This window comes from Microcebus murinus, chromosome X (assembly GCF_040939455.1).
Source record: "Microcebus murinus isolate Inina chromosome X, M.murinus_Inina_mat1.0, whole genome shotgun sequence".
NCBI lineage: Eukaryota > Metazoa > Chordata > Mammalia > Primates > Cheirogaleidae > Microcebus > Microcebus murinus.
The window spans coordinates 50,965,651-50,982,181 of NC_134136.1; the positions used below are offsets into that span (position 1 = coordinate 50,965,651).

At 37.4% G+C, this 16,531-nt stretch overlaps 1 protein-coding gene across 4 annotated transcripts in view; it reads right to left on the bottom strand.

The window, feature by feature from the left end:
• TENM1 (teneurin transmembrane protein 1) overlaps positions 1 to 16,531 on the bottom strand; it is a 779,956-nt gene that overhangs the window by 66,357 nt on the left and 697,068 nt on the right. For all 4 annotated transcript variants that reach the window (XM_012759551.3, XM_012759555.3, XM_020284904.2 and 1 more), the window contains one exon: positions 3,381 to 3,535. In XM_012759551.3, coding sequence (XP_012615005.1) covers positions 3,381 to 3,535 — 155 coding nt within the window. The remainder of the gene's footprint in view (positions 1 to 3,380; positions 3,536 to 16,531) is intronic.

The window sequence follows — 16,531 nt, forward strand, 5'->3', positions numbered from 1 at the left end:
TATGTAAATTAATAATCATCACAAACCTAATCTGTATTTCAGACCTTGAGATTTAGACTTGTATCCAATTGCTTGCCAGATAGTTTTACCTGGATGCCATATAGGCATATGCCATATAGGCATATGTTGACATACTGAACTCAAACTGAACCCCTCATCCAACCATCACTCAAACCTACTTTTCTTCTTCTTGTACCTGTCTCAGTGAATGGTACCACCATCCATGTACTTTCTTAATTCTGAAGTTGCCAGTCAACAAGTTCTTTGATATTAGCTCCAACATTTCACTAATTTGCTTTCTCAATCCATACTGTGACACTTTAGGTTCAGCCATTGACATTGCTTGCCTATGTAGCCTGCATAAAGTTGAGCAGCTTCATGGACAGTCTCACTCACCACAGAGTTTTGTTCCAAAGCAATATCAACTGAAGATCCAAAAAGCATTGGAAAGCAACTTAAGTTATACAGCAGTCCCTTAGAAAGGAGCTTATCATTTATATACTGATATGTTTTGTCCCTGTCATACCTGATTACTTCAGGTGCCTCTTAGGTGGTCTCTCTGCCTCTAGCACTGTTTCACTCCACACAATTCTCAATATGACAGCTAGAATGATCTTTAAACATGATTTCAATGCTTAATACTATTTTAAAAATTCATTTCCCTGCTTAATGCTATTATTGGTTCCTCATTGTCCTCTGGATAAAACTGAAACTCTACCTTGCTTATAAGGTCCTTGCCATTTCACCCACATACCTCTCTAGCTCTCTCTCTCACCACTCCTCCATATTCTCTGTGTCCTTTTGGTCCAGGTATATATGTTAGCTGTGCCTGCTGAGCACTTACTATGCATGTTCAAAGAACACACAGTCTACCATGTAAGACTAGTTGGATACACAGTTTGTCAACAAAGAACAAATTCCAGTAAGGGAATGAGATTACAGAGAGGACTAGAACCATCAGAGAAGGTTCCCATGGAAGAGGTAAAGTGTGAGGGGAGTGGGAATGGGATTTAGAGCAGCAGAGGTATTCCAGACTGGGGGAATGGGGCCATGATAAACAGGCCCCTAATAAAGGTGGAGGATGATACTCTGGACACTGAGGTAGAGATCCGTGTGACTTCCTTGTTCTAAGCCACTCTGGGGAGACAAATTTGTAGTTATTTTTTAGTGTGCCTCAGGCACAGAACAGGACATGCTGAACAGCAGCAGAGATAGGTACTAAATAATTTGGCTATGAAACCTGCTTTCTTTACTAGTAAATCTTGCTAGGCTTCTAGCATGCCCCTCTCATCTCATGCAACCCCTCACCCCTCACCTCAAAATCTACCATGTCTCAAATATGCTAAAATAAAAAAAAATTAAAATTAAAAAAAATCTACTGTGTCTCTAAAGTGAAACTGTGTAAAAAAGGGGGGGGGAGGGGATACTTCAGAGAAACTGAGGCTTGGAATGAAATGCCATAGGGAAAATATGATTCTGTTTCCTGGTTTCCAGGGCTCCTTTTCAGTGGGCTGCATTGTACATCCCAACCTGAAAAGGACAAGGTAGATTTTATGGTGGCAATTATGTTTGGAAACTGCCATGTGGAACAGAACCCTTCTCATTGTCATGAGGATCATATGTTTGCTCTATTTGGACAAAGAATTCTCTTTTCAGCATAACTTTTCCACATAGAAACAGAAAAGTTGTTTAGAGTTGACTGATTGCAATACTAAGTGTCCTATCTTAAGTTAAAAATATCCTGCAAGTGAATAATACATGTGCATCCTTTCTCTTCCCCTTCCCCCATATAAATGCATTCACACCCTTCTTTATTGCCATAAATAATACTCCTTTCCCTTGCCTTCTGCAGGATTTGAATCATGGAAAGTTGGACTGTTCTAGGAGTTGATAGCCCAACCCACTCAAATCTCTATTAAGAACATTTTGATCATTTTGACAGTTTTCCAGGCCTAACTCCCCATTTTATTTCTGTAGTTGGTTATATTTGACCATTTTCTGAATTTCTGGGGTGGGACAGGAGCACAGAAGGAAGAAGAAGTCCCAGATAGGCACATTTCTAGTTTTTTTTATAGAGTTGTATACTCATGGTGGGTGGAGGTGGGAGGAGGTATTAGAGCTAATGACTAAAGAAAGGTTTCTGGGTGATATGTTCAGTTTACTTTCCTTTTTTCGCTTGGTTTTAGGTGGTATGACAAATGAAGCAACAGGAATATCCTAACTGTGGGAGATACTACTGGTTGCCTATCCAATAGCAACCCTTCATTCCTTGCTAACAGAACCCTGGCTTTGGTTCAAGAATCAGGTAGCGATATGCTCAGGGAAGAGGACCCAGTTCCAGAGGGTTTGAATCCATTATGGAATTCTCATTTCCCTTTGCCAGTGATTGGTGAAAGTATGGGCATACAACTCAATTCTGGCCAATGTGACATAAGAAGGAAATCTGCTGACATTTTGCCTACCTTTGGACATCTCATTATGTGAGATAATGAAACCTTATTGTTTAAGCCACTTTTAGAAAAATATTTTATACTTCAAGCCAAAAACCATCCTCTCTGATACACTAATAAGTTCTAAAACTCTCAACATCCACTCTAATCTATTTGAAAAGATTATCTAATAGGCTACTTCATCAGAGTCACAGATATATGGAATGTTAGAACTGGAAAGTTCTTTTGAGGACTGTCTGATCTATTTCCTTCATTTAACACACCAACTTCTTGCATTTGCACACTAGGAAAGGCATCTGCAGAGTGCTGGGACTATGCTGTATGCTCTGAAATCTCTTTACATGTCTAACACTGATTTTGTAGAATTGTGGGCTGAGATGAAAGCTATAATAAATTTTCTCTTTTATTCTTACTGGCCTAAAATATTTTCCTAAATAAATGTAAAATAGATCTTAAAGGGGATGTTGCTTTTACTCAGGAAAACTTTCAAACACCCTAGAGGTAGCTATTTATATTGACATGAATAACAAGTTATGCTCATATATTCATTACAAAAAGATTTCTAAAGAGCTTTAGTAGCCATTACTTTTTAAAATTTGAGTTATTGTTTCATTTAAAAATAATGAACTTACATATCTTGGAAAATATTCAGTAAATGAGATTGGCCTTCCCCTCTAATTGATTCAAATTTGGGAGATTTTAATTGTTATGGCAATATTCCACCTAGCATTATTTCCATCCTTACCATTTTTTACCAACTAAGTTTTTCTGAGGAGGAAAAAAGTAACTTACATAAAAGAGAAACTTCTGCTATCTGGTGTTATAACAGATACACCACGCTTCCTTTCTACCTAATTTCTGTATGAGAAAATTGTTATCCATTTCCATGATGCCCAGTGGTGATAACACTTGAAAACCAGTGGTGCCTACCTGAGTGATGTCCATTCCTGAGTCACAGCTCAGTGGCTGTGTGGAAGTCAGACCGTTTGAGCCGATTACAGTTGTGATCAGGGCATTCTCATCAATTCTCCGAATCATAGTCCCATCCACAAAGTAAATGAATCCATGCTTATCAACTGTGATGCCTGTTGGGAGACAGCAAATGAGCATTAGTAGTCTAGTGGGCCACATTTGCACTAAGATCAGTATTTTTAAAAAAGCCATAGCAATGGAAAGGCATTTTAAAGCTATACGGGTTCAATTTTGCTCGGTACAGACAGGACAGTAATGGTAGAGGTTTATTGGGGTACACATTCACTTCTTTGTGTATTGAGAAGAAATGACAAAAAGTAACATATGGAGATAACACCAGACCTAATAATTTTGTTTTGTCCAGTTTTACATTTCTACTCCCTTGATATTTGCATACCCCTATGAACAGAAAAAAAAATCCTCTTTAACATAAATGGGAAAAGACAGGAGAGGTAGTATATGTTACATTTCTTTTGGGGTGTGCATGCACAGGCTGCTGCCTATTTTCATGGTTGCATTAGGAAATAACTGACGAGAAAAGCATTACAATTATTTTCATTAATTCGCACTCAGTTAACAGGGATTTTGTAGTAATTCTAGTAAACTGGGATGAGGTGTTTTTTTTTCTCTGTATTATCTATTAAAAGGGGACTTGCAGAGCAAAATTATGACATTAGAAAGGGAATGGCTAAGCTTCTAGAAAAAAATAAAAGCCAATAAAATTTTCACAGTTTTTACACACTGTATTAATTATAGCCTGGTTTCTTGGAAAGTGTATTATGATAGCAGTTAGAAGGCTTGGGTTCTAATACTGAATACACCACTTACAACTGATATGTGACTTTGAATCAGTCGTTTTCACATTTCAGCCTCCTCTTTGGTAAAATAGGGAAAAGATGATCTGCCTTACCTAGCTAAGGTGAACCATTGTTCTGGTTTGCCCAGGACTGAGGCAGGGCTCAGTTTTAAAACCAGGGAAGTCCTTGACACACCAGGATGAGTTGGTTTTTCTACACCTAGGTTGTTGTATCATATGAAATAATACATATAAAAAGCGTCAGACACAAAGAACATATGGCTCAACTCCTGTTTCTCTTCGTGCTTTTGGCAGTGCTCTTGAAAATAACCACATGGTATTACTTTCAAAGTAGTCTACAATTTCGTTTTTTCCCCTCTCCCCTTTATTCCGACCTGGTGAAACTCACTGAGTGTATGTTAAAGTTAGGAACTTTTGTGCTAATAAGCATATCCTTTTAACAAAACACAACTCTCTCTTTTTCTCTGTCTGTCTCTCTCTCTGTCTGTCTCTCTCTCACACACACACACACTCACACACTAATTTCTTGGCAAAGCATGAACTCATCTAAAGACAATTTAATAAACCCCACTTAATAAACTGCTTTTACATGAGCAAATTCTTTGGCAGGAAGTTAATATTAAGACATGGCTTTATGGTATACTTTGATTAATCCTAATGTTCACTATGAAGTATTAATCCTTAACATTTATAAAAGATACAGATTCATTTTAACTTCCCTGGAATGCTTCTAAAGTCATCTGTGTTTTCGTGAGTTCTCCAAGGAATCTAGCATGTCCAAACTAGGTAATTCCATGTCAATAAATCCCTTTATCATTTTTTGAGGCATAAGGACCTTTAAGGAGATTTTTAAAAAGACTTTTAAGATTGGGTCAGGTCAAATTATGATGGCACATAGAACATTTATTTCTTCTCCAGAACATTCTGGCTGCAGATGAACCAAGGGGAACTTCTGCTTTTTTTCTTTGTTTGTTTGTATTTTGGCAAAATTAACTTCTTGACTGCCTAGAATTTGGTTTGGTTTCTGGCAGGCCTATTATTTAAGGCCATCTTCTATGACCTATATATTAAATATCACTAAGTATGAAATTTAAAATCTGGCTGTTATAAGAGGATGGACTGAGAGATTAAGACTCAGGTGTGGAGAGAGAAAGGCTGACAGGAGATGTGCTTGAAGTGTATGAAATCATGAATCATTTACTACACATGTACTGAATGCCACTATGCTAGGCTCTGTGACAAAGGACAAAGAATTTGGATACACTGAAAATAAGACTAAGAGGAGTACTCTGAAACTTTAGTTAAGAATATTAAAAATAAAATGAAGTGTTGCTCTTAACTAGGAGTTAGTAAACGTAGAGAATCTGATCCTCTAAAAATTTGAGCAGGTTTGCAAAAGGTATAGAGCAACAAATGTATTCTTAACTAGTGTATTTGAGGAGGTCTTTACATCTTTATGCTGACATCAGGGAGGACAATTCTGTTCCTTGACTGCCATACGTTTCATCCCCATCAGAATGAGAAGTTTGGGCTGAGCCAGGGAGGATAATCCTGGGCTTTATCGGGTTTTCCTACTTTCAATTTTTGTGAAGTTCTAAACACTGTGAACTTCTCTGTCTGTCTCTCTTCATGTCAGCTGAGTTCCATGGATGAGTGCCCTTTGAAATAAGTTTGGGCTTATTAAATACTTACTATTTGCCTTCAGGGTTTATTCTGCTGACAGTTTGTAGAATATTCTCCTTTCATATATTTGTGTAGCAACTTCTTTTATCATGGTCCAAATCCCAAACATACTCTTTTTTCCTTGAGACTCTTAAATTAACTTTGATTGGGTTACACTTATATTTGGGGTTGAAAAAGAAATAGTAGAAAGGGCTTTGAGGGAACTGTGTGATAGGTGCTTTATAGATATACCTAGGCATATTTTATATGTACATATTTTCCTCTCATTTTCCTTCCGTTGTCAACCAACCAATCAACCAATCAACCAACACACAAATTCCCCAACCTACTAGTTTACAACTTCTTGAATGATGAAGTTTAAGGGGTATTTAATTTTCACTGAGGGTAAAAACCAACTGGAAAAAGCCTAGGCAGAAAAAAGAGAATTATTTTTGTCCAACACTTGGGGAGGTTTCCCCTCCCATAGTGAGTACTGTTATAACCCAGGGATAGTGATGATGCAGTAGATCTATTACTGCTTGTTAGACTGGGTGGGAGGAGGTGACACATACCCAGTATATATTTTAAGCTTTATTCTTCAGAAATGGAGATGTGAGGGATTTCAGATCACAGAAAGCCATCTGGGGCTAGCAAGATCTACAGATTCAATTTACTTTCGTATTTTGATATTGTTCTACTCAGCTCTACAAAACTTGGTACCCAAATGTTGTAGGTATAATTTGTCCCAATGGTCACGTCCATTGACAGCATTTTCATTAGCAGTTAAAACACAATTGAAGGCACAGTCTTTGGATAAGAAAAGATTTAAACTGCATTAAGAAAACCACTTCCAGGTTTTAAAATTTTACCCAGTATTCATTTTTAAAGCAAACAAAAATACATAGATCACTGATATTTCCACAAGGTTAGGCAGTAATGTAGGGCAGGTGGGGGTGGAGGTGGGACGAACACACATAAGAGCTTGAGTCCCCATACCCATGCCACCCCCACCCCCCCCACACACACCAAGGAAAACATCGGGCTCAGATGCCCAGACAGCATGTTTAGCTTGGAGCACATTTTTACATTTGGGAGAAAATAAATAAATCCTTGTAAATTAGTGCATATAATGAAAGCACTGACAGTCTATAACCTGGAAGTGTGAATGGTGCTGTCTCCATTCATCAGCATTAAGCCCTAACAAGCTCTTTCTATGGAGGGACCTGCTCATAAATAAAGTGCATCTTGTAAAAAAATTATTCACAACGCCTCATGCAAAGTAGGGGACATTATATAATATCTGAACTGCAGGCTCTTTTCTCTGTGAAGCATCGCTCTGTATGAAACAGCTGCAAATTACAGGCAAAATTATTTGACTTCTTCCCTTGTCTTATTATCCTCCAATGAATAAATACTATAATTCTTAAGAAGACAATTGCCTAAAGCTGGGGCGGCTTGGATAGTTACTAATAAATTTATCACCTGTTGGGGAAGAGGACGCTGCTGATCAATACTGAAGGAACAGGGGCATCCTGATGTAATCACTGGGAGTTCAGAAGTGGTGCTTAATAGCCTGGAAATACTAGCTAAAATCCCAAATTAGATAAAAGTGAAGAACAGAGTTTTTGGCTGTGCAGAATGTCAACTTCAAATGTTAGCAGAAGGCATCTCTGTACTTAATTTTTAAAAATTACAGCTGTTGAGGCCACCTACACTTTTATTATTTCTATATGAAAAATGAAACTTCTTTTGGAATATAAGCTTTGGAACATATTCATAAAATTCTCTTCATCTATAGCCCTAGCAACCAGAAATCTGAAATACTGGATTTTTTTTTCCCTGCCACAATCTGCTTTTTAATTTTATGAGCTAGAGATAAATGTCTAAAATCAGCTTCCAGAGAATGTCCTAAGCTCAATGTGATGTCAGCTTGGTATCCAATATTGACAGTGCTTGGCTGTGTAACTGATCAACTGATCCTAAAGTGTTCTTTTACTCAAAGAGAGATTAAAATATTTTGTTTTGTTCATGTGCATCCCAATTCTCTGAAAATTGGTATCACATGTGCAGTATATATGGCAACTACTAGGCAGCAAAGCCCATTCTCCAACCCATGTGACTACTGTCCACTTAATTACCCATTGTGATCAGAAAAGGCTAAGTCTCTTATGCACAATAAAACTGTTAAGGCCAGGCGCGGTGGCTCACACCTGTAATCCTAGCACTCTGGGAGGCCGAGGCGGGCAGATTGCTCGAGGTCAGGAGTTCGAAACCAGCCTGAGCAAGAGCGAGACCCCGTCTCTACTATAAATAGAAAGAAATTAATTGGCCAACTAACATATATAGAAAAAATAAGCCGGGCATGGTGGCGCATGCCTGTAGTCCCAGCTACTCGGGAGGCTGAGGCAGGAGGATCGCTTGAGCCCAGGAGTTAGAGGTTGCTGTGAGCTAGGCTGACGCCATGGCACTCACTCTAGCCTGGGCAACAAAGTGAGACTCTGTCAAAAAAAAAAAAAAAAAAAAAAAAAAGACTGTTAAGTTCTTTGGCCGGAAAGCCAGTAAGTGGAGCTTCTAGAACTTGGAGGGTTTATGGATAGATATCTATGTGTCACTAGGGGTTGGAAGGGGTCAGAGCTTAATGACCTGCTGAGATGATTTCACTGTGTGGTTAACAATGAGATCAGGATTTCCCCAATAGGGAAATAAACTCACTGTAATATATATAACTAGCGAATAGCGTGAGTTATTTAATCAGATATTTTATTTAATCAAAACAGTTATAGTATGTTCTAAACAGTAAAGTTCAATTTCCAAAGAACTTAAACACAAGTTAAAAATGATAGCATTCAAACTAATATTCTACTGACTGGAATGTCCTCTTTCTTTGATGACACAAAAGGTACTTTAAAGGGCTTCAGAGTCATTATAAGAAATAACAGATTTGTGGGCTAGTTAACCAAGAATTATGACTGAGAGAAAGACAGACAAGGCCAGTTTTTAGCATTTGTCTTTTCTTCAGCCCCTTCTGATCCTCTCAAAGCTTTAGACTTCAGCTTTGCTGCAAGGCAAGGTGAATGAACAGCTCTCTTACCTCCACTAACCACTATATTTCTAAAAGCTTACTGAGGAAGCTGTTTTTCCTGTTATTAATTTATTCAAGATTTATTTTATACTTATTATGTGCCAGGCACTGTGCTAGGTATTGGGAGTACAGGAGAGTAGAAAACAGACATAGCATTGGCCTTAAGTAGCTCACTGGTGGGAAGATGAACAAATAACTAGGCAATTATGAAGCTATGAGATAAACACTAGTTTGGGGTAAGTCTAAGGTGTCATGAAAGCAGCCTTAGGAGATAGGCTAGGGAAATGAAGGTCACAAGTGATTTCTCAGAGTAGAGTGATACATAAACTAAAATCTGAAGGACCATGTTGAATTCTTGATGAGCCTAGTATGAAATCCAGGTAAGCACCACTAAAAATTCATGAAGAATGACTAATATTACTAAATAATAACCATTTGCTGAGAATACTATGATACTCCAAGTATTGTGCTGGATCTTTTACATACATTTTCTCATTTAGTCTTCCCAACAGCCCTGTGGAATAGGTATTAATGCTATTTTTTAGATTAGAAAAGAAAGTGCAGAGAGGTGGAATGACTAACTCTAGGCTATATACCTAGAAAATGCTCGATTTAGTTCACATTTGTCTGAGTTCAATGGCCACTTTCTTTATCACTATGCCATGTAGCTTAAATGAGACTATCAATTGCTTTACCACAAGGGTCAGGGTACAAATTGGTTTAAGAAGGTTCAAAAACTCCATGACAGTCAACACTCATGTGCACATGTGGTAGTAAAATTCAACAGAAATCAAGCAGGTTGGGGGGAGATGGATAAATTCACACCTAATGGGTACAACATTGCACACTATCTGGGTGATGGACACATTTATAACTTTGACTCAAACTGCTAAGCAATTCCTGTAACCAAAACGTTTGTACCCCCATAATATTCTGAAATTTAAAAAATTAATTAATTAATTCAAAAAATTAAAAAATTCACTTAAAAAGAACTTCATGACATTATCTGCAAAATGTTTTGTGTATGGGTATTGTCATAGGGAGAGAGCCCATTGCTTTTGTTAGGTTGTCAAAGGGACCTCTGACCTCTCCTAAAAATTGTTAAGAATTCTTATATTCGTATAGATCCCTTAGACCTCTTCAGAATTATTCTTCAAAGATATTCTGTGGCTTCGTCTCCACAAAGCTAGTAAATCTGAAGAAAGTACTCAAGAGTTTCTATGTGGTGGGGAGTTTGGTAACTTGACTATTATCATATGAGCTACCGCCTAAAAAGGAGGGCTCACACAATGAGATATCTTCTCACTCCAGTTAAAATGGCTTTTATCAAAAAGACAGGCAATAACAGATGCCAGTGAGAATGTGGAGAAAGGGGAATCTTCACACACTATTCTTGGGAATGTAAATTAGTACAGCTACTATGGAAAACTGTATGGAGGTTCCTCAAAAAACTAAAAACAGAACTACCATATGACCCAGCAATCCTACTAGTGGGTATATAACCAAAAGAAAGGAAATCTATATATTGAAGAGATAACTGCATCCCAACATTTATTACAACACTATTCACAACAGCCAAGATATGGAATCATTCTAAGTGTCCATCAATAGATGACTGGATAAAAAAATTGTTGAACACACAACAAAATAATAATACAATTCAGCCACAAAAAAGAATCAAATCATGTCATTTATAGAAACATGGATGAAATTGGAGGTCATTATGTTAAGTGAAACAAGCCAAGCACAGAAAGATAATTTTTGTATGTTCTCACTTATATTTGCAAGCTAAAAAGGTGGATCTCATGAAAATAGAGTGTACATTGGTGCTTACTAGAGGCTGGGAAGGGTAAGGGAGAGGAGAGGATGAAGAGAGGTTGACTAATGTGTACAAATATACAGTTTTATAGAAGAAACAAGGGTGACTATAGTTTACAATAATCTATTGTATATTTCAAAATGACTAGGAAAGAATAATTCAAATGCTTAAAAAAGACAAATATTTAAGGTGATAGATATCCCAATTACACTGATTTAATCTTTATAAATTATATGAATATATGAAACTATCATATGTATTCTAAAATATGTATATCTATTATGTATCAGTAAAAAACAGTTTAAAAAGAAAGTCTTTTCCTCTTCAGTATGGCAGAGACAATGCTATATATTCAGGCCATTCTATTAATTTTTCTTTCTGGGAATAGAGCTAGATTATATTTCCCAGCTTCCTCTGCAGTTAGGTGTGGGTAGAAGCGATACATGACACTTTTAGGTCTGGTCCTTAACAAAACTTCCATTGAGCTCCTCTATGGATCACCTTCCCCGGTAGTCTGGCTAGATGCAGAGCATCCAGTAGAGGACTCCAAAGCTTAAGGCATTGAAGAGCTGCAAGATGGCAGAATTCAGATTCCCTAGATCACTGCTTGGAGCAGAGATTCTTCCATCTCTCAGGCAACCCATATTGGATGGTGATATGAGCAACAAATAAATTGCTATTTTGTTAAGCTATTGAGACTGATTGTATGTGTGTGCTGTGTGTGTGTGTAATACAATTGTTTGTTTAGTATACTTGTTAGCTTGGCCTGTTACATTCACTAACCTAAATCCTATTCATCTTTTATTTATTTATTTATTTGTTTATTTATTTATTTTTATTTCGGCATATTATGGGTGTATAACTTTTAAGGTTTCAAATAATGCCCTTGCACCCTCTCCCCCCACAAGCCTGAGCTTCAAGCGTGACCATCCCCCAGACGGTGCACGTCTCATTCATTTTGTATGTATATACCTGCCCCCCTTCCCTCCCACCCAACCAAAACCCAATTACTGTAGTTCCTATGTGTCCACTTAGGTGCTGCTCAGTTAATACCAGTTTGCTGGTGAGTATATGTGGTTCTTGTGTTTCCATTCTTGGGATACTTCACTTAGTAGAATGGGTTCCAGCTCTATCCAGGAAAATACAAGATGTGCTATATCACCATTGTTTCTTAGAGCTGAATAGTACTCCATGGTATACATATACCACATTTTATCATCTTTTAAAGATTTTGAAAGATGTTTCTTTTTCATGGAGCCTTCTCTGCAAACTCTAGTTCATCACGGTCACTCTGTTATCTAACCCACGGAAGCTGTTACTTATTCACTTGTTTATTAATGTGAATTCTCCAGTCATGGTCTGTTTAGGTAATAAGCTCCTTGAGGGTAAGAACTGGATTTTATGATTCATTTTTATATCCCAACAAATCCAGTAGACCTGGGCACACATGTTCAATAAATCTTCCTCAATTATAGATTAAATTTCCATGCATTTATATTGATCAAACTTGAATGAAATAAAGAATGTTACCAGTTCATGAGCTACATATGAATTTCTCTAAAAATGAGTTTAGAAAGGATGCAATGATAATATCTTTCTCTAAAGACCTTAAGAGGAATACGGTCCTCTATCAATTAGTGATGATTGGAGTATGGGAAAAAGAGGATTGACAACCAAGAGCAGACAAAGAATCATAGGTCAAATTAACTGCAAATGAATTTGATCCATGTAGAATGACTAGCACTGAATAGCTAACAGTCCCGTCACTAAATCCAGTTTGCTCTGTCAACATAGCTTTGTGTTATGATCTTAAGATCTCTCCCAATATTACCATGTTAGGAGTTCTAAAGAAACAGGAATATCTCAAGATTTTGCCCTAATTTGTTTCACTATGGACCCCATAAGTGAAAGCAGAGAGAACAGCTCCAGGCTCAGATCAGGGGATCTGCGTTTCAGGCTGATTTTTGTTACAGCTTAGCTATAGGACTTTAGATAAGGTATATAACCACTCAGTGCCTTGATTTCCTAACCCATATACTACATACTACATAGGGTACAATGGTGTGAAGCTCACAAGAGCCAATGAAATGAAAGGACTTTGAAGAGGATAAAGTACTAATATTAGGGTGGTACTAATTGGTGTTCTAATATCCCCTGATCTGAGCCTGGAGCTGTTCTCTCTGCTTTCACTGATGGGGTCCATAGTGAAATAAATTAGGGCAAATCTTGAGATATTCCTGTTTCTTTAGAACTCCTAACATGGTAATGTTGGGAGAGACCTTAAGATCACAACACAAAGCTATGTTGACAGAGCAAACTGGATTTAGTGATGGGACTGTTAGCTATTCAGTGCTAGTCATTCTACATATTAGAGTTCTAATATGTTCTAATATTAGGGTGGTACTAAGTGGTGGTGCTCAGTCATTGCTATAATTCTCTCTGAGAGTGACTTTTCTAAGCCTAGAATCATAGCCAAATATTTCCACACAGGCTTTGCTTGAACATTTTAGGAGTTTCTATGTTAGATAGATGTAGTATAAGATTTAAGTCCATAAGGCATTATGTAACCCTTGTCAGTAGCAGAGCATCCTAGATTTACCATAGAGACAAGCCAATGGTTGAAATCAGTTTTGCTAGCTTGGGGGAGATACTGCACTATTGAATTATTAGTGTAAAAGCCTTCAAGCTTTTATAAGATGGTTAAAGTTTTCATACAGAGAATCAAATAAATGAAGCTCCATGCTGTGCAACTGGCTAAGGGAGGCTCTGGGCTGAGGGTGGTAGTGGTGTCTCAATATTTAACAATGAAACCAGACACTACCAATGATGTGAGTTATTCTTCTTTGTTTTATATGGGTGTATGTGTGTGTGTGTGTGTGTGTGTGTGTGTGTGTGTGTGTGTGTAAGACAGATTGTGGTGTGGTTCTAGTTCAAGTTGAAACGCACATCTCTTATTTTTGTGCTAGAGTTCTTGCTCAAAAGATGCCTGAAAGCTGAGATTTAAGGGGATGCAGTACATAGAGGCTAAGATAAATGAGGTTCACTAAATACAAGCTGAATATTTTATATCCTCCCCCCACCTTTAAAAATTCTTGAAACATTAAGCAACTATATCTGGGCCACTATTCCGATACATTTGGAAGAAATGCTTCTGTTATCCTAAGGAAACAAATTGCCACACAAGAACATTAATGAGCAATTAGCCCAAGGAAGAAACGTTCATTTATTACCCATGGACCAGCAAAAAACTAATTGCAGTTGTTGCACGCTAGGGAAAATGAGTCTCTCTCAAGGTATGTGAATGACCAAGAGTTTCTAATAAAAAAAGCAAACTAAGTAGAATACCTCGGACTGATTACTCAATAAAAGCAAGATATGAAGAATTAAGCCAACAGTGCTTATTATTCACAAAAGTGGACTAACTCAAGAAGAATTAAAATTTCTTTAGGATAACTATTTCACGTAGTGCCCATTTAAAAACAACACAGACGGCCTGCTTAATATTATTCTTCCAACATCTGTACATCTTGGACTAATGAAGCTAATGCTAGAAAAGAAGTTCACAAAGTCAGGAGTGGTAGACAGTCATTTGGAAAAGGTAAGGGAGGGTAAGGTGTACTGTGTGAATACAAGTTTTAAACCTTTAAAATGTAAATTCAAGGGATATTTAGGAAAATTTATTTGGGCTCAATCAAGAATATATGAATACAACAGCACGCACACACAAATATGACAGCTGAGTAAAAGCAAAAAGTAGTCAAAGCAGTTGTTTAATGAGATAACTTATTTTACCATTTTTTCTTTTCCACACTCTTACTTAGAAGTCTGACAATCTGTGGGCCCAACAAGGTGACATAGAAAGGTATTAAAAGTGCTGGGATGCTTGGTTCATAGGGGTCTGGTGACTTTCCTACCCTTGTCTTGACTGAGACTGGGGTTTCCAAAACCATTTTCTCACTTTTTTTTTTTTCTTCCTAAACTCAATCACCCAGACAAGCTCATGAGAGATATGAGAAGAGGAAGAAAGAGTCTGGGGTAGAAGCCAGAAAATCCAGTAGTGAGACTGACTGTGACTTCAATAAATTTACATAATCACTCATGTTTCTGCCTTTATCTAACAGTGAGAATAAAAACTGAGCTGCCCATATAGGTGGATTACTATAAAGACCAAATAAAATAACTTCTATTCTGTCTGTGAAATCTTTCTAAAAGGTTAACACAAGTGATGTTAATATTTATTTATGTTTTTGATTAACAGTTTTCTGGCATCATGCTGTGGTTTATCTGTTCCATGATTACCTTCTTCAGCATGGCTTGACTTAGATGGCAGGAGCCCTATATGAAATTCTGTCAGCATCTCCTCCATGCCCATGATGATGATCAGTCTGTACAGGATCCTGCATTATTTCTCCAGTCAAACTGGTCTATGCACTTGCTCTGAGACACACCACTCACTTTCCTATCACCACAGATTTGCCTGTACCATTTCTTGTGTCTGGAATGTCCTCTCTCCTAGTATCCAAATCTGGCTCATCTTTCAAGGCACAGTGCAAGTCTAACCTCATGAATTACAATACACAAACTGACTCAAACGCTTGCAGATATCTTGATGGAGGTATTTCCTTGTCAATTATATCAGATTTTTTGTTGTTGTTGTTTTAAATAAAGAGCCTTTTTATGAAAATTTAGCTCCATCTCACGAGGTTTGAGTTAGCTATACTAATGGTCATATCAGTTTTTTAATTAAAGTTAAAGTCCTGGAAGTTTGTTTTGTTTTAGCCCAGTGGTATATAATCTCCAAAGTTATCAGAAACCAGTATTCAAGTGGATTTGTCAGTCCTTTCCATGACCTTTTACTTGAAGAAGCCAACTTTGGACTTAGCCAGAAAGAACCACTTTCTGAGATGAATCAAAGTAAAATAATAATTTAAAAGATGATAAAACTTGACCAGCCATGGTCTTGTCTGATGGTAGAAATATTCTGAGCCTATTAGAAGAGATGTGTAATACCAATCCAAGTAGGTAGTAATGATGTATAATATGTTATTAAGTTGTAAATCTAGAGCCTGGAGTGTAATTAAGAACACAGAGTGTTTTTGACTGGACTCAAGAATGCATTTAATGTCCAGTGTGGTGGCTCATGCCTGTAATCCCAGCACTTTGGGAGGCCGTGGTAGGAGGATTGCCTGAGGCCAAGAGTTTGAGACCAGCCTGGGCAACATAGTGTGACAAGAGTGCATTTTACATACTGAGTTAGGGCCATTTCAACAAATCCATTTCAGGATTACTCTAGTCTTCACAGGAGGGACTAAGTCATTCATTTCCTATTTAGTGTCATGTCTTTATTCTCCACTGCCCTATCTTCTCTCCTTTCCTTTATTCTTTGATCTCTTATTCCTTTTGGAGTTCAGTTAACCTATCTGGAATAGAGTTTAGAGTCTAGTTCCCAGTTTTCTTTACTACTGTGTCTAGCTCTTTCTCAGACTCCTTTCTTTCCCTTCACATCTTTCTTCTTCTACTCATTTTCCTTCTCCATTTCTCTTCAAATCCTGATCAGCTCTTAAGTTTCTGAATCCATGTAGTATTTAAAGTTTACATCACGCAACCTGAATTATGGTCTTTTCTAATGAGTTCTTACTTGTCTCCCCAACCAGATCATATTCCACTCAAGGGCAGGAACCATGTCTTCTTTTTTTTTTTTTTTTTTTTTTTTTTTTTTTTTTTTTTTT